The 22,013-nt window shown below is 47.3% G+C and overlaps 4 protein-coding genes across 6 annotated transcripts in view; all 4 read left to right on the top strand.

Moving 5' to 3' along the window:
- Window positions 1-529: 529 nt before the first annotated feature.
- znf628 (zinc finger protein 628) lies at window positions 530-8,496 on the top strand. Of its 2 annotated transcripts, none has more exons than XM_019869165.1 (8): window positions 530-1,091; window positions 1,486-1,558; window positions 2,018-2,956; window positions 3,742-3,894; window positions 4,037-4,361; window positions 4,688-4,842; window positions 4,967-5,209; window positions 5,810-8,496. In XM_019869165.1, the coding sequence occupies exons 1-8, from the start codon at window positions 721-723 to the stop codon at window positions 7,718-7,720; spliced, it is 4,170 nt and encodes a 1,389-aa protein (XP_019724724.1). In that variant the 5' UTR covers window positions 530-720; the 3' UTR covers window positions 7,721-8,496. The 2 variants fall into 2 exon arrangements, with proteins under 2 accessions (XP_019724724.1, XP_019724722.1); XM_019869163.1 differs by having other exon boundaries at window positions 3,724-3,894.
- A 151-nt stretch (window positions 8,497-8,647) lies between these two features.
- On the top strand, window positions 8,648-12,384 carry nat14 (N-acetyltransferase 14 (GCN5-related, putative)). Of its 2 annotated transcripts, none has more exons than XM_019869167.1 (4): window positions 8,648-8,819; window positions 9,158-9,303; window positions 9,579-9,884; window positions 10,783-12,384. In XM_019869167.1, exons 2-4 carry the CDS (start codon window positions 9,223-9,225, stop codon window positions 11,227-11,229), a joined length of 834 nt encoding a protein of 277 aa, XP_019724726.1. In that variant the 5' UTR covers window positions 8,648-8,819; window positions 9,158-9,222; the 3' UTR covers window positions 11,230-12,384. The 2 variants fall into 2 exon arrangements, with proteins under 2 accessions (XP_019724726.1, XP_019724725.1); XM_019869166.1 differs by having other exon boundaries at window positions 8,648-8,900.
- Window positions 12,385-15,968: 3,584 nt separating this feature from the next.
- On the top strand, window positions 15,969-18,322 carry aicda (activation-induced cytidine deaminase). The gene is made up of 5 exons (XM_019868933.1): window positions 15,969-16,384; window positions 17,037-17,202; window positions 17,529-17,811; window positions 17,934-18,049; window positions 18,114-18,322. Exons 1-5 carry the CDS (start codon window positions 16,365-16,367, stop codon window positions 18,159-18,161), a joined length of 633 nt encoding a protein of 210 aa, XP_019724492.1. The 5' UTR covers window positions 15,969-16,364; the 3' UTR covers window positions 18,162-18,322.
- A 733-nt stretch (window positions 18,323-19,055) lies between these two features.
- Window positions 19,056-22,013, top strand: part of necap1 (NECAP endocytosis associated 1) — a 9,030-nt gene continuing 6,072 nt past the window's right edge. The window contains exons 1-4 of the mRNA XM_019869182.1: window positions 19,056-19,231; window positions 20,677-20,777; window positions 21,229-21,333; window positions 21,889-21,970. Of these exons, the coding sequence (XP_019724741.1) occupies window positions 19,131-19,231; window positions 20,677-20,777; window positions 21,229-21,333; window positions 21,889-21,970 (389 nt within the window). The 5' untranslated portion in view covers window positions 19,056-19,130. The remainder of the gene's footprint in view (window positions 19,232-20,676; window positions 20,778-21,228; window positions 21,334-21,888; window positions 21,971-22,013) is intronic.

The raw sequence follows: 22,013 nt of genomic DNA, 5'->3' as shown, positions 1-22,013 counted from the left end.
GTAACGTTGACTGTTTTGTTGACACTGTAAAGAAAAAAAGACTTAGGAGTTTTGTGTTTATGTTTACCGAGCAAGTTTGCCGTTTGGGTTACGCGAGGACATTTGGTCTGATGCAAGTTGGTGTTTGTGTATGGCTAGCAAGCAATACTATGCTGGAAAATGACAGCGAGCAAAGATAGTGGAGAGTTAAAGCTTCCTAGGCAGGATTGGGGGTGAAACATTGGAAAGGTGATGCTCTTACCCAGATTTTAGTGTGACACTGTTTTTTTTTCTCCCCTCCACGTCAGTTTTGTGTGGAGTTGAATTGGCAGCTGCTGCGTCCGGTGGTGGGACAGGATTCCAACACTATAGCAAGAGCAACAACAACAAAGGATGGAATGGATGAAGTGTAAAGCTATACTCCAAAATTGATCTGCATCCAAGGAACACCCTGACCTGTCATGGCGAATTCTGTTGCCCCTCTGGTGGTCCAAGCAGAACTCTTGGCTCCACAGTCCTCCGCCTCCCTCTCCTGCTCTTACCCAGATTTTAGTGTGACACTGTTTTTTTTTCTCCCCTCCACGTCAGTTTTGTGTGGAGTTGAATTGGCAGCTGCTGCGTCCGGTGGTGGGACAGGATTCCAACACTATAGCAAGAGCAACAACAACAAAGGATGGAATGGATGAAGTGTAAAGCTATACTCCAAAATTGATCTGCATCCAAGGAACACCCTGACCTGTCATGGCGAATTCTGTTGCCCCTCTGGTGGTCCAAGCAGAACTCTTGGCTCCACAGTCCTCCGCCTCCCTCTCCCCTTTCCCATCCCTCCTCGGCTCATGCGAGGATGACCGGGAGAGGGGGGACCTGGTGGAGGGCAACAAGGGTGTGATGGACAATGTGGAAGTGGTTCTGGATATGGAGGCGTCGGCGGAGTCGGCCCAGCACACCGAGCAGTCCGAGCATCCCTTCCAGTGTCTGGACTGCGGCAAAAGCTTCAGGTGGTCATCCCGCCTCACGCACCACCAGAGGAGCCACAACAACGAGAGACCCTATCGCTGCAACCTTTGTCCCAAGGCCTTTAAGGGCTCCTCTGCATTACTCTATCATCAAAGGTACACACATACTTGGCATGAGGGGGAAAAAAATGTTACGATGCATACATCTGCACAATTGAATGAGATCCAATACATGATCAGTATCAAAAGAGGGGACAATAACCAATTAGTTTTGAATAACACTGTCGGAAAGGTTTACAACGTTTATCAATCTGGTGCATTTGGTTCCTGCCTTCAGTGGAGGATTATAAGATGTAATACACCTTTTAATATCTGTATGGTACTACAGCACATGATAGCTGCACAATATTATATTAGAAACACATCAGGAGAATGACGTGTGCCTGTATGCCGCTGCAAACTAAAACCACAGTAATTAATTTACAGGAGTGTACCATATAGTTTAAAATCCTCCTTTGTTTTGTGTGTGTGTGTGAAAATGTTTTTTTAGGTCTCACTCAGGAGAGAAGCCTTACAAATGTCAAGATTGTGGCAAAGCCTTCAAGCGCTCCTCTCTTCTCCAGGTGATGACCTAAACGCTGTTGTATTTGAATGGTTGTCATGATTGTGGTCCTTGGAGACCTAAGTTGGGTTTTTTTGAGGTGGTACTGAAAAGTTTGAGACCCACTGCAAGTTTAGATGCTAACTAAAGATTATACGCTGGCTCCCAATCAGCTGTAGAATAAATTTCAAAGTTCTGCTACTGGTCTATAAATCACTGAATGGCCGAAGACCTCGCTACATTAAAGAAAAGCTCATGGGATATAAAACCACTAGCGTCAGCAGAGTCGGAGACCAGAGTTAAAAGGAAACATGGTGCATCAGTGTTTAGCTGTTATGCCGCATGCAAATGGGGTAGGCTACCAATGGAACTGAAGTTTGCCCCAAGAGTCAATACTTGTTTCACTCATATATACGCAGCACTTGTTTGGGGTAAAAAAAAAAAAAAATCTAATATCTCATCACTTGTTCTCCATCACTAGGTGCATCAGAGTGTCCACACAGGAGTAAGAACATTCTTGTGTCCATATTGCCCGCTGACCTTTAAATGGAGTTCCCATTACCAGTACCACCTGCGCCAGCACACTGGCGAGTGCCCGTACCCGTGCGACACTTGCCCCAAGGCCTTTAAGAACTCGAGCAGTCTACGGCGACACAAGAACGTCCATCTGGGACTCAAACCGTACACCTGCAACGTGTGCAACAAAGCCTTCACTCAGTCCACCAATCTGAGGCAGCACATGAGGATACACACGGGCGAGAGGCCCTACGTGTGTGGCGAGTGCGGACGCAGCTTCACGCACTCGTCCAACCTGGCGCTGCACAAGAACTCGCACTCCGGCTCGGCGGCAGGTGGCAAGGAGGGCAAGGGCGGACAGGATGGGGGGCCGGGGCGCGACCTGGTGGAGGTGGTGGTGGTGGGCTCCGAGGAAGAAGCCACGTCCATGTTAACGGCCATGGTGGGCTACGTAAGCCAGGAAGGGGCCGACGGAGTCGGGGTGGGGATGGAAGAAGTCTTCCTGTCCACTTCGTCATCCAGCCAGGATGCAACCCTGCTCCCCCAGCTCAGCCTCGCCCCGTCGGGGGAGAGCACCGGTGCGTCCCGGGCCATCGGGACGGAAGTCCACCTGAGCACGGACACGGGAGCCAGCCTGTTGCTCTACAGCTGCGGCAGCTGCAACCACACTTTTGCCACGCGGACCGAGCTGGAGGAGCACCAGTCCATTCACATGGCCCCGGGGGAACGCGGCTCTCGGGGGGAAGCGGGAGCGGCGGAGGTCGAGGTGGGGGCCGGCTTGGTCGGGACCGGCCACCTGCTTGCTGACTTTGAGGAGGTGGTGGAGACGACCGTGGCGGCTGAAAGCGGACACACGGCAGAGGTGCTCCTTGGACTTCCAGACCCAGCTGACGGAAGCAATTCGGTAAGCGATTAAAGCAGAGCCTCGGCCACGAACGCGCTATGATATTAGATGCGTACATGCATAGGAAGAAATCAGACACGGGGAACATTCCTGTTTATCGCGGGAGATGCATTCCACACCCACCCGCAGTTGGTGAAAATGGAGAGACCGAGTAAATGCAACCGACTCATTCAAACTTACTAATGCACCTGATCTCACTCCAAAAGAGAGGCCGCGCGTGCCCGCAGCAAGCTGTTCGTCGCTCCCAGTTCAAGTGTACGTGCTGACACAAAATCATAAAATGGTATATTTAACCACCAAAATATCGAACCAAACCGTTCCATTTTGTCTCATGGAAGTCTGCCATACCCGATCAAACGAAAATTGGCATTGATGTTATGGTCATATTAACCTTCAGACAACTGCTACTTGAACACATATGGAGCGGCGACATGCTCGATCGACAACTCCAACTCTGTGCTTGCCGCGTACAGTAAAAACCGATGAAAAATAATGAGTATGCGATGCAGCAGGGCCGCCAACAATCAAGCGTGAGATCACGGGGAACGCTGTATCTGGATCTTCAAGTGACGAACATGTGGTTCAACAGCGCCATGACTTACCACTTTTTGGGCTGTAATTTATGGAATCAAAGGACCAAACCACACACTCACAGTCAAGTAACTCCCAAATCGTGGGCTATCAGCTTTGTGTATTGAAAGTCATGCATAAAGTGTACAAATTTTACAGGAGCCGATCTGAATGTCTCTGTTTGGTTGTATCTCAAGAGTGTGGGCGCCACGCAGGCCCAGTTTGACCTTCTGCAGAGCTTCAGCAAGGTGATTCAGAGCTCCAAGAGTGTTGAGCCAGAAGCTGCGAGCACCTGGGCGGCGCTCTCATGCGGCTACTGCAGCAAGTCTTTCAAGACCAGCGGAGGCCTCAACAGACACGTGTCACTGGTGAGAATGCGTCTTGTTACGCCTCCGCTCCTACCGGTGCCGTACACATCCGAGCACTGCTTGTTGATCGAATCGCGACGGCAATATGCAGCCGTTTCATGACTGGTCCCGGAAATAATCTCTGCTTGCGTTGCACATCCAGATGCACACCCTCTCGTCGCAGTCCCGTTCCCAGTTCAGCTGCTCCGCCTGCGACCGCTCCTTCTCTCTCCTGTCCTCGCTTCTCACCCACCAGCACTCCCACACCCCCGAGCAACGTTTGCTGGCCGAGGCCGAAGCCGAGATAGTGTGCCCCCCTTCCCTCTCCTTGTCTCTTCCGCTGCCCTCCTCTCCTGACAAGCCGCAGGATGGAAAGAGGGAGGCTCACGCCAGCGTCGTAGCCGTGAGCGAGGAGCGGGAGGAAGCGACCGTCAAGCTGGTGAAAAACGCCAGAAAGGGAAGCGGGTGCAAGAGCGCCACCGCGGGCGGTAAGAGCAACATCATGAGCTTCGTTGGCTACACACAATCTCATCAAAGCTATCAAAAATGATGCCATAATACGAAAAGATTGCGAGCTTGCCTTGAGTGAATTGTGTCATACGACCCCCCAAAATAGAAGCGCCTCCCAATACGTTGCACTACACGGCTACAAATTGTGCCAGTCAAAATCGAGACAGCTCTGGCTTTGGGTCTCACTCGGGCATACCTAACGTCGAGGACGGACAAGCGCGTGTGTTGCGAGAATGACTTTGGGGCTCAACGCATTCCGGCACGGATGGAAATTCCCACCGTGCTTTCTTTTCTTTCAAAACAGAGCGGCCGTATCGCTGTTCAGAGTGCGGAAAAGCCTTCAAAGGGTCGTCGGGGCTCAAGTACCACATGAGGGATCACACCGGGGAGAGACCCTACCGCTGCACCGAGTGTGGAAAGAGTTTCAAGAGGTCCTCGCTGCTCTCCATCCACCAGCGGGTAGGGAAGCACCCGAAAAGCCCAACGGATCTGCGGCGCTCGTGTTTCGGCTCATCGGCGCGTTGCAAAGCTATTCCGCTCGTGTTCCAAAGATGCTGTAATGTATGCGCGCGTCCCTTCGCAGGTGCACACGGGCGTGCGGGCGTTCCAGTGCCCTCACTGCGTGCTCACGTTCAAGTGGAGTTCCCATTACCAGTATCACCTGCGGCAGCACACGGGCGAGAGGCCGTACGTGTGTAAGGAGTGCGGCAAGTCCTTCAAGAACACCAGCTGCTTGCGTCGCCACAGTCAGATGCACTCGGGACTGCGGCCGCACGTCTGTGCCATCTGCTCCAAATCCTTCTCGCAGACGTCCAACCTCAAACAGGTCAGCGTTCACGTTCATCTCGGCGCCTTTCAGGTCTCAAGGTCTGCGTTTCGTCGCCAGGTTTGATCGTAGTTCAAAATGAACACAGCCGACGACGACAGGCGACTCTTCAGGGTCCCGCTCGAATTGAACGAGGAATTCATTTGAAAGACAGCCTATTCATCGAGGAGCGTTATTGTCTTGAGTAAACACGTCGACCTGCGGTCTTTCAAGCGTCCACGACTGGCGTTTCACAAAATGCTACCAGAGAAGTGTTAAGTCAGGAAGTCTTGCAACAATTGCAACAATCATGCAAACAAATTTGTGGCGTTACCGTGTCAGCTTTTCACGTTTCGTTAGACATGTGGACTGCCACAAAAACTATCTCAACACGATGCAAATTACATCGATGCGGTCTATCAAATGAAAAGATATAAGTAAACAGAGCCTACCAACTGACCAAAGTGAAAGCTTTGGTTGTTCTTTTTTTTCTCCCAACGGCAGCCTTTTCGATTTGAAAATTGCCTTCGACTACCCTGCGACGTGGATTTGGATTTGATGAATTGGTCATCCCTGTACTGAGCTCTTATTTACCCCCCTCCCTTGAACTCTTTCCCGCAGCATGAACGGACCCACTCCGGCGAAAGACCCTTCCGGTGCTCCCACTGCAACAAGTGCTTCACGCACTCCTCCAACCTCCAGCTCCACCTTCGCACACATTCCCCGCAGAAGGACTTCAAATGCCCGTACTGCTCCAAAGACTTCGTCATGCACTCGTACTTGCAGAGGCACATCCGAACGCACAGCAGCGCCCTCCCGCTGCCCTCCCCCAAAGGCGCGGGTCAGGAGGGCGTGTCCGTGAAGGCCAGCGTGGGAGGGGTTACGACCACCACCACACTTCTCAACCCCATCACCTTGGAATCGTCGGGAAACAACGGGAGCCTGATCGTGTCCCAGCCGGCTCTCAACATCCCCGTCAACACCTCTCAGAACTATTTCATGATTCAGACGGCCAGCGGCTTGCAGCTCATCCCTCTGTCAGGTCCCACGCCGCCTCCGGCCCCTCCGCCGCCGCCACCGCCGCCGTCCCAGCCCCAGAATTTCTACCTGCTCCAGTGCCCCTCGACCAACGGCTCTCAGTCGAGTTTGATTCTGGTGCCCACGGCCAACCAGGCCCGGGTAGCCCCCGAGCCTGCGAGCGTCCCCGTCTTTCAGACCCTGCAAGCATTCAACGGCCAAACACGCGCTCAGGTCACCCAGTTCCCAAGCGTATCGCCACAACACCAGCAGACTCGCTTCATGGTAACCGACAACAATAAGACCGCAACCACCTCTGTCGCGTCCCTCCCGGCTAACTCTTTACTCCGGAGGCCCATTTTAGGAAAGAGCAACCGGACGGCAAGGGGCAGACGCGGCCGCAAGCCAAAATCGGCTCTTCCGAAATCGTCCGAGACGCCGAGCGCAGATGCGACTAACGGTGCCGCGGCCAGCGTGACACAGCCCGATGGTACCGCCACCAATTCGAACTCATCGCCATCTAACTGCGCACTTTTACCAACTGCCGCTCCCGACCAAAGTATCTCGTCTTCCTCCACGGTCGCATCCACACAAGCCAGCGTTTCAACGTCACTTCCTTCAATTCCCAACAATAACACTCAGACGGGACGGAACGAAGTCAATCCAGCGAGCACCTTGACCGAGAAGCAGTTTGTTTTCTGTTTCGACAATGACGGACCGGCGAAGGAGGGGCTGAATGTTGACGAGGGAGGCGAGTCGTACGTCTTGCAGTTTGAGGAAAGGGACGCCTTGTCGGGGGAGGCGGCGGGTGCGGGATTGGACGGGGAGCAAAAGTCACTCGTTCTGCAATTTGAGGCAAACGCGCAAGGAGACGCCGACAAGGGCGAAGGTGAAGGCAAGATGATGTCACTTCTACAGCAGTGGGGCGGCCAGAAGGCGGGTGAGAGTCAAGCAGGAGAAGAGCAGCGCGGCCAGGGGGGCTCCTTCGTCTTCCACTTTCACGCCGAGGAACAGGAGGGCGATCAGTGTCAAGCGGGCTTCAGCCAAGAGCACGACGCCGGCTTGCCACTTTCCTGCGCTTCTGCTCAAGCTCTGGTGCCACTCCACGGTCAGGGGGTGGTGTTCGAAGTCGGCGACGAGAGCAAGATGGAGCATGAAACCGAGGAGGGGATGCAGATGATAGCCTTGATAGAACGCGAGGGGGCCATGATGGGAGAGGACAGCGCAGACTGCAGCAGTGCAACTGGCGCCGGGGGGATCTTCCAACTGGAAGGGGGCGATGAAATTGTCATCATCGAGGTGAGCACCAGTAACTTCATTGAGGAACGGATGGAGAGAGTAGTTGATGCGGACGTTTCCCAGAGGAGCGATGGGAAATTGGAGGGTGAAAATGAAGACGCGAAGGCAAAGTCCCCTCAAGAACACGGTCCCGATGATCCAGAGGTCCAGACATCAGAAGGACATGCAATCGGAAACGGACTTCTACCTAAGAGATGCACCACTATTATTAATTAAAATGCACTGCTCACAAAAAGTTGGGGCAAACGGGCCTACGGTTGAAATGTCAGAATGAATCTAGAATGCACGAGAACCCTTACATGTGAACTTAATTTGACCGTCTCAAAATTCACAAGAGAGCCACAAATTGACCGCTACATTTCTCCGTTCCATTGGTATTTAAGTCTTGCGGTCATGCTTTTCATGTTTTGACACCTTCAGTGGCCACTGAGTGTCATCAGCAGGTTAAAACAGTGTTCAAGAGAGACTGTAGGAGGCACTGAAAAGGAAGACCTGCTTTTCGGCTCCTTGCTATGAAGCAGCAAGTTGTGCAAAGAGTACAAAAAAAAAAAATTGCTTGTAATTTGACTTTACGGCATGTTGGCCCTCAAATTTGAGGTTCATCCTGAAATTACACCCGAAAGCCCAAGATCCCCAATTTTTTTTTGAGTGGCGTATGTGTAAGTTAGAGATGTAGTAACCGTGTCAGTGAATGAATGGACCGGCGCCTCACTTGAATCGCACTTTACGTTCAATCTCCTGGAACTGATAGCATGCACTTAGGGAAAAAAAATGTGTTGCAATGCCACGGTGCCACATGTTAGAAATGTTATACATTCAAAGAGGCTGGGCATCAACTTTTGTATTGTCCTTCATATATGTTAGTTGAAATGACACCGTCATAGGCAGTCATAGTATTGATCAACAAAGGTTTTGTGAATATATGTACATTGTCAATTTGATCACAATGTTAATAGTAGCTTAATAATAAATGTCTTCGTGGGTTTAAGTCATGTATGAGCTGTGCTTGTTTTACCTTTTTGGTTTTTAAGTAAAACCACATAGCAGAACTTGGCGTGAACCGCACTGAACGTCGCATTTGCCATTCACATCGTGTCCACGCATTGCGCAATGTACGTACGCAAACGACGCGAGCCTCCATGTTGGAAACGCTACACCCAAATTAAGACGGGGGGAAGTGTGGATCCAGAATAGCGCGTCTACGAATAATCTATTGCGGTCATCCAATCAAATGTAGCAACACTCCGCGGATTCACCACATAAAATACATGCCCCCGTTTTTTTTTCACCGTTTTTGGGGTCGTACGTGAAAAAGGTAAGTTGGGATGGGGACAATACGGGTTTTGTCTGAATAACAATCACAAAATCACACCGACTGCCGACTTCGCCTTAAATGGTCAGAATATCCACAGTGCAACCCAAAAAAAGCACACAATTGTATCTGGTAGTAGATAGGGTGCATTATTAAATGATGCATAATGAATTTGTACCATAGCGGTAATGTGCTCTTATGGTCAATAATGTACTGTAAAGCATTCTCAATGTGGTGCAATATGTGGTGGTGAGGTGCACTGAACGTGGCTATCACTCATTGCATTCGACATTGTATCCAGTACATATTTCTGTGTCACTAACATGAACGCTTGTTTGTAGAATCTGTGCATATTCATCTCGCGGATGTTGTGTCAAAGTGACTGGAACACGAAATCCAAGTAATCATGGTCAGGTTGGACCTGGATCAAGTCGTGCTGAGGAGAATGAAAGAGGACGACGTTGAGATGGTCAAAGCTCTCATTAAGGTTTGTTCACCAACAACATATATATCTTACAGGCTTATGAGACCGATACAGATACAAGAGCTAAAAAAAAAAAAAACACATTTTGGGGGATTGTGGTTATATTTTACAGTGCTATAGAACTGCACTGCTGATGTGCCAAATATGATAAAAAGCCTCACAATATTTATTGAAAGCGCTTGAATTTCACCAAGCCAAAGGGTTGATCTCATGAAAGTGCAGTAGTACCTAACTTTGTGGCTGTCGTGTGTCTAAATCAAAGCGTGAACTTGTTGCAGGAAGGCTGCGAGGGCATGGAAAACCGCCTCATCCTGCACATCCTCACTCGTCCGCTCTGCCTTTTCATCCTGGCAGTCTTTTCATCCGCCCTGCGCTGCCTCATTCACTCCTTCATCCTGGCCCTCGCCATTCCCGTCTTTCTGCTCATCATCTACCTAAAAATCACCATACCGCGCTCCACGGGGGTTCTGGGCTGCAGCCGCCCCTCCTGGGACTACGCGGGCAGCAGTTTCAGGGGCACGCATGATGACATCCTCCAGAATCCTTACTCTCGGATCAGTGGCAAGAAAGCCGTGACAAAGAAGGTTGGTTGATTGGGTTCACTTGGGACCAAATATGAATTGTAAAATTTACTACAGTGAAAATTTACTAAATCATGTTTCATTGTTTGTGAGACATTTTGAAGGCGGCCTTGTTTGTTGGGTTTTCGTAGTATATTTATTTCAAAAAAAAAAAAAAAAAAAAGATAGCACAGCCAAAAAGTTTTATAATTGCCTTTTGATGACACAAGATGGCAGCAAAACACTACTTTTGTCTAAATGAAGCTCCTCAATTCACTTCAGCGTAGGGTAGTTTCTTGCCACAAAGATGCCACAAAAAGGGAACCAAACAAAACAAAGTTGTGCCTTGAGATACAAGTTTACTTACTTAAGTTACGAGTGACCATACTCGTAACTTACATCACTCTCATGTCAAATCATCTATTGCCATTGAAATGAATGGAAATGCCATTAATACATCCCATACTCCTGAAACAAGGGAAAAAAAGTTTTGTTTTGTTTTTTCTAAATCGCCACCCTCCTAAAATAATGGCTTAAATCATGTTTTCAGGTTTTTTTTTTTCAGAAAACAAGAGGATAAAGAATATATGACTGAGTACCATTATATTGAGTGTCTAAATGCACTGTTGCACATTGTGTTCAGATATCAGCTGCTTAAACAGTTATAGATGTACATCCCATGATATATTAGCATTAGTCTTCATCTCGCCGACTAAAGGTATTTTTCAAAAAAACTCGTAGGTCGAGTCACTTGTATCTCAAAGCGCCATTGCACTTTTGCCTGAAGAAAAAAAAATCCACAAAGTGAACCTGTGAGTCACCAGTTATGCAGGGGAACACAGTCGTGCAGATGATTCTGGAAAATATCTCCCGCAATCAATGAAGATTCACTGTCGTTGATTTTCCCCATTGTCTTATTTAGCCAAGTTGTAGAATCGGAGCCAACGAAAAAGACACAGAAGCATCATCGGAGCCGATCACGCCGGAGAGGGAGCAGGCGGCAGGGCTGGTGTGGGTGGCGGAGAGCGAGGGCGAAATCTTGGGCTGCCTCTTCCGAGAGAGCGAGAAGCGAGCCGGCGTCAGGAGGTTCTGTCGACTGGTGACGGGCAACTGGTACCGCAGGGAGGGCCTGGCGCGCCTCTTCGTCCACAGCCTGGAGCGCAAGGAGAGAGAAACGGGCGCGTTCCGGGTCTACGCGCATGTCCCCTACCCGTCCAAAGTGGGCGAGGTCTTCTTCAGGAAAATGGGTTACCGGCAGCCCGGGGAGGCGGCTGAAGGCGAGGACGCCGATGAGGACGCGCAGCCGGAGACTCCGGAGAGAGGCTTTCTGGGATATCCGCTCACCAAGGTGTTTTACAAAGACTTGTGATGCGCGCGGCCTCCAGACACGAGTGACTTCAAGGGACGCAAAACTGAACGTTTCATTTTACAAAGCAGTGATGCCACCGCTGCTCCATGTTTGGATACTGAAGTCTGCTAAGTATTACGCGGACACATATTTATTACCTCCCACAAGGATGTTGTGCTGGTTCTTTTTTTTTTTTTTTTTTGCATGATGGGTATCTGTTCGACCAAGATGCTTCCTAATGCCATAAAACATTTTAGAAAGTCAAATCTCTACTGGCAATCCAGATCTTGCGCATTTAGCCAAATTATATTTAACATTGAAAATACTATTCAACATGGGGGAGGGTCCATTCCACCAAATTGGTGTCTTTTTTCCAACGTTAAACCTGATAATGCACTCTCCTTGAAATTTTTATTGGCCCATCTTCATTTTTTTGATGTTTTATTGCACTGAACATAATAAGAATTTTAGCGACATGGCATTGACTGTACTAATAGCATGTCGGCACGAAGCATATTACAGTGTAAACATATTTATACAGTGTTGCGCAGGACTTTCTTAAGGAGTTGGGGGGTAGAAAGAGTTCATTTGAAAGTTTGTTCAAATATTTGATTTCATCGATACGCAAATGGCAAATCACTTCCGTTCCGTCAAACCTAAAAATGTCCCATGACATGAGCCAACGACTTTTAATGGATTTACATGTTGATCTGAATCTGTCAAAGTGTGTTTGCTCAATATGGGTGTGTGGTTCTTTGCGTGTTTCCGCACAGTAATGTGAAACTGTACTGTAGATGCGAGGCAAAAATGCACATTCACTGTAATAGGAAGTCTTTGTGGTTTAAGTGAGTGTGCGGAACGGGGTTGCCTTCACGTGCAAGCGCCGCTTCTTAACCACTTAGCACCTGCATAACACCACCTTTGAGTTGCCTAAGTGTTTTTTGTTTTTTTTTGTTTTTGTACTTTTCTTCTGTATGCTTTACACTTTGAGGAATGGTGGGCAAAACTGAAAATGTACTCTACCGTACAGCCACTTGCACAATCCGGTGAGACACGATCGAGTTGTGTGAAAACACTCAAGCTACAACGATAGCACAGATTTGAGACACTATAAGGAAAGTCTTCAGCAACGTGTGAACAAAATAACATTACGGATAGAAATCATTTTAAAAAGGACAAAACATAGCAATTTCATTACTTTTTCTCATTTAGAGTCAGTCTTCTGTCACTTTGTACACAAAATCTGCCAAGTACAAGATGGGCACGCTTACATTCACCCAAAAAAAAGCTGATTTGTTTCCTGCATTCATTTTAGTTTGTAAATTGTGTTCGTCACCATGGTGATTTATTTACAAACTAAGCAATAAGAATACAGCTGAGGATAATTTTAGCTCTGCCCTGCAATTTTCGGAGTTCCCTCCCTGGCCCCGTGCTGGGCTCCTAAATCAAGCGGTTCCCTGACAGATGGATAAACAAAGCCATGACCAGCGTTGGACGCGAGCGTCCACTGGCGCGCGCTTCCCAAATACCACATGACTAGACGAACCTCAAATGGTGTCAGTGAGCTTTGCATCAATCTTCCATCGCTTGCGCACCGCAGCACAGACAGGATGTTTGTACCACGCTAATGTGAGGAGAGACACTTTTACCTCTCATACGTACGACTCAAAATGCTCTTGTGGACAAAAATGTTGGGTTTTTTTCACTCATGTAGACAAATGCTTTTCCATAAAGCATAATTCCCCCCCACCGCTCATATACAGACGTGAAACGCTTTTACATACGCTAGTGGCGCTACAGCCCTACCCCTCCTACACTACGACAACTTTTTTACACGGATAAACGACTTCAGGTTTGTGTGTATGAGTGTTCACTTAATTGCGTGCGAGAGCGTTTCAGTTGTGTGTAGGGATGGGCGAGTACCGATACCAAGTATCGTATCAGGCCATTGCCGGCCTTAGTTTAAGATATCAGCGTTCGCGGAGGCTGCCAATACCGGCCACCGATACTCAAGAGGCAAAAAATTTTAAAAATAATCTGACATTTGAGTAAGTTCTCCTTAGCAGCAGTTGGCAGTTTATCATATGCGTCAGAATGATCTTTCTTCTGTCAAATGAAATAGTATTTATCAAAAGTATGAGTGGTATCGGTACTATCGGCGAGTACTCAAAGAGTAAGCAGTCCGACTAGTATCGGTCTGAAAAAAAGTGACATTGAACATCCTGAGTGGTGTGTATGAGATCCTGACAGCCCCTCATAATCACACCTGACGTGAGAACGCGCGCGCGCACACACACACACACACACACACACAGTGAAACACACAGCCTGCAAACTCCTTGGCACAAGCTGCACTTGGAATCCGCCGTCCTTTAATTATCTTTTGATGAAAAAGCTTCGACACCCAGTACCGCGGCCCTGTTGTTAGTCAATGCTCGGTCAGACTTTTTCGGTGTGTCAAAGCTGCGTTTGTACATTTTTTTTTTCTCGGCCCTCATCGGATTCTTTTCTGCTTTTCTGCATGACTGCAAGAGAGCAGACACCTGTTAGCGGGGCCCCCGTGCCCGCCCGATCTGGGGCTATTATTGTTGTCAGGAAACAGATGTGAGTTCACACGCTGGAAAGAAAGTGTGTTTGTGACTGTGGTCATGTGCGTCTGCACGGTATGGCTGCGCGTGGGCGTGCACGGAAAGAGTGATTCGGCATTTCCTACACTCGGGTTCTGGCCCTGGCGAAGGGTTAAATGCGCTGCAATGTCTGGCCGGAAGATTCTTCTGCATCAGTGTACAGTACACACGAGAAGAGGTGGGAGAAGTGCTCACGCTGATACTTGTGAATAACATCAAAAGAGAGCAAGCAAAAGCACCGGTGAAAGGAAAAGTACGGATTGAACTGCTTGACTCAACTAAACGTTTAAAAGTGTAAAAGCAAAAATGCATTTTAACTGCCAGTCACGTATAATAGCCATTTTGATGACTTCCTACAACCGAAACAAACTTCACTGCTCTTTTATGACTTTACAGTATGTGCGAGTACATTATAAAAAGTCTACACACCCCTGTTTAAATGCCATTTTTGGGGTGATATCGAAACATGAGATCCAAACGATAATTTTTTATTATATTTTTTTAAGAAACACATATGCATCAAATTTGAACTTTGAGAACAAACAGATGAGGATGGCCAGAAAGGTCATTATTTCATTATCCTTGATTGTTGAGGTCCTTCTAAGCGACTTTGAAGCTTTTTTTTTTTTTTTATCCTTTATATAATGATTCGGGCTTCAAAGTACATAATAAAGTATTGAAAAGGCATTCTAATGCAGTCCGGGGCAGAGTACTGGTATTCAGAAAACTGTACTGTGTTGTTCAGGTCAACTTAAAAAAGAAAAACAACAACAAAAAACTTGGGGGAGGGTGGGGGGGGGCAGACGCCTCCTGAAATATCTAAGAAACAGTAAGAAGGTATTTGTACTTCCCACCAATGCTCACAAGATATCGGCCGGAAGTGCATGATGAAATGACCTCGGTCGAATGTGGTCAACATGGCAAGCGGTTACATCCAGTTTAGCTTGGCATTCGATCAACCACTTGGAAGCAGAGCGTGCGCAGGCCAGGCGCGTGAGAGCAAATAAGCAGAGACGCTGGCCTTAGTGCACCGTCTAGTAATGTGGTAGGAAGCGAGGGCGCACGCATGAATCAGACGAAAATCAGGCCGCCGCACAATAATAGGATCAATTAGATACATTTGTTCCAGATGATGCATGGCACGTCGTCTGCGCGAACGGCATGGCCACGCGGAAGGCTAACCTCACGCACAAGTGAAGAGCTCTGAAAAAAAAAAAAAAAAAAACAAGCACCCTGGGAAAGGGTGAATTCCCCCGACCGCAGATCGCACGAGAGTGCGAGGGGCCGTCGTGGGCCGGGCCCGAGCAAAAACAGACAGACGGAGCACCGGCGCTGACGAGGACACACCCTGATTTGGCGAGCAGCGACCATGCCGCCGAGGCTGCGGCCGGGACGTTCAGTCTCGCAGACGTGCCGGGCCACAGTTGACAGTTTGGAAAAACCCAGATGGCAGGGCGAGGTGCTACTGTACGTGCCAGTCCTCTGAGGTCTGGGCATGCTTCTTGGTTTCACCAAATTGTGGTTGCATGTGGGCCCGGAGAAAAGTGTGTGGCGCTCAAAGGAGCCCACTTTGGTTCCAAATGAGAGGATGCACCAAATGAACAAAAGGACTGAGACCCACCTCTGAGACAATTTAGGGGTTGCCTTTGATCACTTGGGAGAAGGCTCTTTTTCTTGTTTGATTTCAGAAAGGCGCGTTCGGTTTGGCTGCCCGTGCAGCTCTAACAGTCAGAGGTCCCGATAGTTTTGCCCATTTTGCTGACTAACAACGCTTCAGGAACACCGAAGGCACAAAATGAGTATGACTTGTGACAAAAAAAAAAAAAAAAAAAACATCCCGCAGCTAAAAGGAGGGTATGGGAGAATCCCATTCTAAGGGCAGGACAAGATCTGAGGGAGTTTAGGCTCATCCCTGAGCTTCGGCTCCATGGAGACCGCTTCGAGGTGCATTTCAGGCCGAGCAGGGAGAAGTTTCTTTTTTTGTAACGCATCACAAGAAACATATATTTAGATGTGTGTGTGTGTGTGTGTGTGTGTGCGTGTGTGTGTGTGTGTGTGTGTGTGCGTGTGTGTGTGTGTGTGTGTGTGTGCGTGTGTGTGTGTGTGTGTGTGTGTGCGTGTGTGTGTGTGTGTGTGTGTGTGTGTGTAGCTACAGATATATTGCATAATCATGTTCAGGAAAATATGCACTTTCATAGATGCACACGTGCAGCTGATGAAGGGTCGTGATTTGTTTTTTCTTTGACGCAAGTATGTAATCGACAATGCATCATCAGAGTGTCACGCCCCTAAAATTGAACATTAAAAAAAAAAAACTTTCTGTCCAACCAGAAGCTGTGTCTGTTGGATGCAGGATGTTTATGATGAGATGGAGGTTCTCAGTTCCCTACTACAAAATGCGCACAAACAAACACGTACACACGTATATACACACACACACACATACACACCCACGCACACTTTCGCTCTCTCTCACTCACCTCCATTGGAAGCCCACACCCCAGCGATTGACAAAGCGCATCTTTCAAAATGATTACAAAACTCGACAGGTGAGCAAAACAAACGCATTTATGTGCGTCGCCGCGTTTCGATCTTCTTATTGCATCCACCCTGCCTTTTAACATTTTGATCTAAACCGTTGATCCTATTCAATATTTTCATTTCATTTTTGTGCGTTGAGGTAAATATGATGTTTGTTGTCATTGAGTCACAATCGAGTCTACTAAGCTGATCCCCAGAGAGTGACGCTTCATTTTCACACTGTTCAAAACTACCTTGAAGCAGTTGAGGTTTCGGTCTTAGTGAGTGAGTCATGACGACCCGCTTTCAACAAAACGAGTGAAAGGGACACCAGAAGAGGTGAACCTTCTTACCGTCCGTTATTTGCTTTTGGTTAACCGCAAGTTTTACACGCGCGCAAAAAAAAAAGAAAAAGAATAATGACAGATGAGCTTTATTGATGGACGTGCATTTCATGAATGCATTCAGTTGTTTATGAAATTGGGGAAAAGCACTTTGCCGATTTATTGCTTTGTGGCAGAGTTCAGAAAAAAAAGGTCAGTTTCTGTATTATAAATAGGCCACCGAGTGTCAAATGAATCCCTTCCCATACTGAAAATATCAATCAAAACTGAACTTTATCCAACTTGTATACTGGACTGAATACTGATGTGAATGACACCTCATGTCCCTTTGCGCCAGTATGTTTTTGCCCCCCAAAAAGTTCATCTACCACTACAAGAACATGCGCTGGGCAAAGGGCCGCAACGAAACCTACCTGTGCTTTGTGGTGAAGAGGCGAGTGGGGCCAAACTCTTTGACCTTTGACTTTGGACACCTCCGTAATCGAAACGGCTGCCACGTAGAGGTGAGTATGGAGGCTTTAAACGATGAGGGCCTGCTAAGAAAAAAAAAAAAAAAAATTGAACTTCAATTACACCCGATGTTCAAGTACACTGAAAACTCCAAGTTGTTCTAAATTCAGAATAAATATTCCGATGATGTCAAGTGGGTTCCTGCGTTACAATATAAAAGCATCATGGAACGCAACAAAAGTTGAAAAAACAAAAATACTGTGTTCCAAATGATTTATATCAGCCTAGTTTTTTTTGACATCAAAGGAGCTCATTTGTGCAGGGGTGTGTAGACTTTTGTTTTCCATTCTCATCTTCGCATCTTTGCATTGACTTGTAGTTGCTGTTTTTACGTTACCTGGGAGTCCTGTGCCCTGGAGTCTGGGGTAGCGGAGAGGCGGGCCAGAGGAGACTCAGCTACTCCATCACTTGGTTCTGCTCCTGGTCTCCCTGCGCAAACTGCTCCGCCGCTCTGTCCCAGTTCCTGAGCCGGATGCCCAACCTTCGGCTCAGGATCTTTGTGGCCCGCCTCTACTTCTGTGACATGGAGGACAGCCATGAGAGAGAGGGCCTGCGACTGCTACAGAAAGCGGGAGTGCAAGTCACAGTCATGAGTTACAAAGGTACTTTCAAATAATCACATACAGTGGACACAATCATTCGACCAAATTTTTGGGGAAAAAGATGCTTTTCTTTTTACCTTTGAAGCCGAGAGTACTGATGCTTTTTGTTCTTTTGCCCTTAGACTACTACTACTGCTGGCAGACCTTTGTGGATCGCAAGAAAAGCCACTTCAAGGCTTGGGAAGACCTTCATCAGAATTCTGTCAGACTGTCCAGGAAACTCAATCGCATCCTGCAGGTACGGCAGCAAATGAACAATTGCCGTGACTGGAAAAGATTAAATTCAAACATGTCTTTTTCAGCCCTGTGAGATGGATTTAAGAGATGCCTTCAAGCTTCTTGGACTGTGAAACGTTATCTCCGGTGGCCCCTCACTACGATTGCTGGACCGAGTCTGCCATAGGAACAAAAACTGCTTTCGTTGTATCAAGGCTTGAAAGAACATTGCTTGCTTGCTTGCTTGTTGTGTCTATGCAGCATGGCCAGACTAAATAAACTATCTACCCTGTTACTTTTGGGTTGTGATAGATGAGTAAATGATGAGAGTCACACTTTTACGTTGCTCTGCAAAAAGGTCATCCTCAATGCTAAATAATCAACACCGAGTGAAATAGCCGAGTAGATCTGAAGTCACTTAAAGAAACACCTTCCATTCACGAGAGGACAGAAATAGGTTGTCCCCTTTATTAGTCTTCACATTTGAAAATAAATCTGGTCCTGTTTTATCTTTATAAGAATTTGTTGTTTTGGACTATTTATTTTGATTTAGGTTAAAATGAAGATGGCATTGAATTTTTGTTGGTATTTTTGTTGCGCTGAATGAAAAATGCAAATTGTTTTGAATATGCCATTATTATCGCACTCGGCCCTTGCAGACCACAATATAAAAACATTTGACTCGATGTAAAATTTCTTGACAGACATCTAGCTTTCTTCATTCGGTTATCCCGCCCTGTATTCTGTGCCTTTTTGTGGTCTGGATGACACTTTACCATCTACCTCTGCAGAGCGACGGCACCAATCACTGCGTATTGATAAAACCGTAACGCGTCTTAGGTGGCGCACAAAAATCGTTCAGTAATAGCCGAGTACAAAAGTCTCGGTGAGGGTGTCAACGGTTAAAGACAAGCACACACACACAACGCCCGCAGCGTCCCAAATTTGCCATGGTAGCACACAATTGGGCCTTAGAAGAAAGAAGGAAAATATGATGCGCTAGTATTCGATATATTACGGCCACGGTTTGGCCGCACGGATTTACCCACACCACCACCACCACCACAGCCGGCGACGGCGCACACCGACGGAAACAAGGCAAGATGGCGACGGAGGGTCAGTTCGAGTACGAGTCTGTCCTCTGCGTCAAACCAGAAGTCAACGTGTACCGAATCCCACCGCGATCATCCAACCGTGCCATCAGGTGAGGCCTGACCGCGGGGGGCACGGTAGCCGCGAGCTGCCACTTAGTGGACGAACCGTTACCTGCTAGCCGACGCAGTGTAGCTTCATGCTACCGGTTAGCGTTGAGCGTCTTTTTTTTTTATTTGTGCTAGATTTATGTATTATTTGTCTGGAGGCAGTATCTCCTAATTTGTTCGAAATACCCAATTAAAAGCATATTTAAGGCTTGTCCACGTTGTTTTTTGGCGCTCCATCCGCGGCCGTCCGTTGACATGCCTGACGAAAAATGATGCTTATCCGATTTGTTGTTTTGGAAGAGCCTGATGAGATACGGTTGGCATTTAAATGAGGCCCTCGTTTTGGTTCAGCACACACCTCATATGGACAGCGTCCTTCATTCAAGGACACTTGAGTTCAATATGTGCCACCTAAATCGGAGCTATTGTCATAAAGTAGTGATACATTTTGGCCCACTCCAGCTGCACAGTAGTGGACATAACACCTGATTGACTCCCGATTGGTTGATGGGCGACATGACAGATGATGCAAATATTCGTCTTTCGGTTGCATGTACGCTGACTCGCATCTTGAGTCACGCTTTTTTTGAACCACTGACGCCACAGATGCGTTCAATTTAGTAGTGAGCGACATTTATAACCTAAATTATAATATTTGTTCCCTGAAGATGTTTTTTCCCCCATAGCGTTTATTTAGGAATGCCCGGCTCCCAGTAAAACACGGATGTTCGATGTGTTTTATCCATTCACCTGTCAGCCTTCATGAGTTAAAATATGAATCCAATATGCCTAGTGGTTGAAATCAGTACTGCTGTCTGATGTAACTTAATCGATATTAGCAAGGGGGCTGTTTCTGAAACCAATCGGATTTCAAATTCATCCTCACAAGTAAGCTGGCCCTCCATCAGATTTTCTGTCCTCCAATTAGTTGATCAAAGCAAGCCCAGTTTGACAAACAACACATATCTTTTGCGATCCGAACACATGAATGCGTTTTGTAACCAGCATTTCTAGTAAGTTAATGTGCTGTAGGTATTATCGCTAACATTTTTTTAATGTTCAAATCCAGACTCACTATTTCCTGTGTACGGTTAACATGTTCTCTTGCGATTGCTTGGGTTTCCTCGAGTTACTCTGGTTTTCTCCCCTATTCCAAAAACATGAATTAGGGTAACTAATACCCAGCGTCGGCTGGGATAGGTTTCAGTTCACCTGCGACCAGTAAGCTGTATTGAAAATAGAAGGATATTTTTGCCATGCTATTAGGTAAATATTGATTTTGAACTGCTCATTGGTGTATTGGTTTTCTGTATGATGGTTTCTGTATTTTGAGGTGGACATTAATTGGTTAAGTCCCCACTGAAGGCCCAGATACTAAGCATAAACGACACACACCCATTCATTGCTGTCTAAATGTTCTCATTCTGTCTTGCGTGTCCCGTCCCAGGGCCGCTGATTGGAAGCTGGATGCTCCCGACTGGTCGGGACGCATGCGAGTGGTGGCTCGCGGGAAAGTCGCCTATGTCAAGCTGGAGGATAAAATATCCGGTGAGAGAGAAGCAGCTATGACTCCGGTATTGTCTGTTGCCCCCCATCACTCAAACGTCTTTTGTTCATTATCCTCTTCCCAGGTGACTCACTTGCTGGGTCCTTCATTTAGATCAGGCATGTCCAGCTTTGGGCCTGGAGGGCCACTGTCCTGCCTGTTTTCTGATTCAGATGATCAGCTCATCAGCCAGCTCTGAGGCAGCATTAGAACCATCCTGATTATTTGAATCACGTGTGTTGCCCCTGGGAGAGCTGGAAAACAGGCAGGACAGCGGCCATTGAGGACCGATTTTCTTGTGCTCTCAAGCACATTCCAAAAACACTCTATCATTGTACAACGTAACAATAGAAAACAAACAAACATATAGTGTATGTTGTGCTTCAGATTGCCGCCAGAACATGAGCCATACAAATTGAAATAATGGATGTTTCTTTTTGGTTCAATGTGCAGGGGAGCTGTTTGCCCAGGCACCAGTGGATGAGTACCCCGGAATCGCAGTGGAAACAGTGAGCGACTCGAGCCGGTACTTTGTACTCCGCATCCAGGATGACAACGGTGTGTGGACTGCGGGGAAAATTGCAATTGAATTCATGTATCCTTTTTACATGGACATTTCTAGTGACACTACTTCCTATACTGAAGTTCATTTAACATCGGGAAGTGACTTTTGATACCTATCTTGACTTGAAGTGCTACCGAAATTTTTTCTCGTTGATATTTGGACTTCTACTCAAGTATCGATTTCAGTCACTTCATACGAGACTGTCCAAATACCATATTTTCACGACCACAAGGCGCAGTGTCAATTATGGCTGCTGTTTCTGTATTAAACACCTCCCCAAGACGCATTGTATTATTTTGGACGCAGGCATGTTATAACGTACGCTACCTTAAAAAAAAAAAAAACTATGGTAGCATGCATGCTGTCCTCAGTTACGTCCGCCTTTCTTCTGTAGAAGCAGCGTGTGCATACACAAAGCAGCCCGCCTTATTCGGCGATCCCGTCCAATTTGGAGACAATTTCGGACTTTTCAGTGCGCCTTTTGGTCGTGAAAATATGGTACAATAGAGGCCGCCCTTCCGTGAAGTAATATGACATTTCTATGACAGGCCGCAGTGCCTTCATCGGGATCGGGTTTGGAGACCGAGGTGATGCCTTTGACTTCAATGTTGCACTGCAGGACCACTTCAAGTATTCAAAACTTAAATCGTCAAAATTTGATTTAAAAAAAAAA

This window comes from Hippocampus comes, unplaced genomic scaffold (assembly GCF_001891065.2).
Source record: "Hippocampus comes isolate QL1 unplaced genomic scaffold, H_comes_QL1_v1.1 scaffold67, whole genome shotgun sequence".
NCBI classification, from domain to species: Eukaryota; Metazoa; Chordata; class Actinopteri; order Syngnathiformes; family Syngnathidae; genus Hippocampus; species Hippocampus comes.
This window is presented reverse-complemented; position numbering and strand designations above follow the sequence as displayed.

Coding starts and splice junctions, on each gene's coding strand:
- znf628 (XM_019869163.1), top strand. CDS start 721: ATGGCGAATTCTGTTGCCCCTCTGGTGGTCCAAGCAGAACTCTTGGCT. Junction 3,895..4,036: donor TCAACAGACACGTGTCACTG/GTGAGAATGCGT, acceptor TTGCACATCCAG/ATGCACACCCTCTCGTCGCA. Junction 4,362..4,687: donor CAAGAGCGCCACCGCGGGCG/GTAAGAGCAACA, acceptor CTTTCAAAACAG/AGCGGCCGTATCGCTGTTCA.
- nat14 (XM_019869167.1), top strand. CDS start 9,223: ATGGTCAGGTTGGACCTGGATCAAGTCGTGCTGAGGAGAATGAAAGAG. Junction 9,304..9,578: donor TGGTCAAAGCTCTCATTAAG/GTTTGTTCACCA, acceptor AACTTGTTGCAG/GAAGGCTGCGAGGGCATGGA. Junction 9,885..10,782: donor AGAAAGCCGTGACAAAGAAG/GTTGGTTGATTG, acceptor TGTCTTATTTAG/CCAAGTTGTAGAATCGGAGC.
- aicda (XM_019868933.1), top strand. CDS start 16,365: ATGATTACAAAACTCGACAG. Junction 17,203..17,528: donor GAAACGGCTGCCACGTAGAG/GTGAGTATGGAG, acceptor ATTGACTTGTAG/TTGCTGTTTTTACGTTACCT. Junction 17,812..17,933: donor CACAGTCATGAGTTACAAAG/GTACTTTCAAAT, acceptor TTTTGCCCTTAG/ACTACTACTACTGCTGGCAG.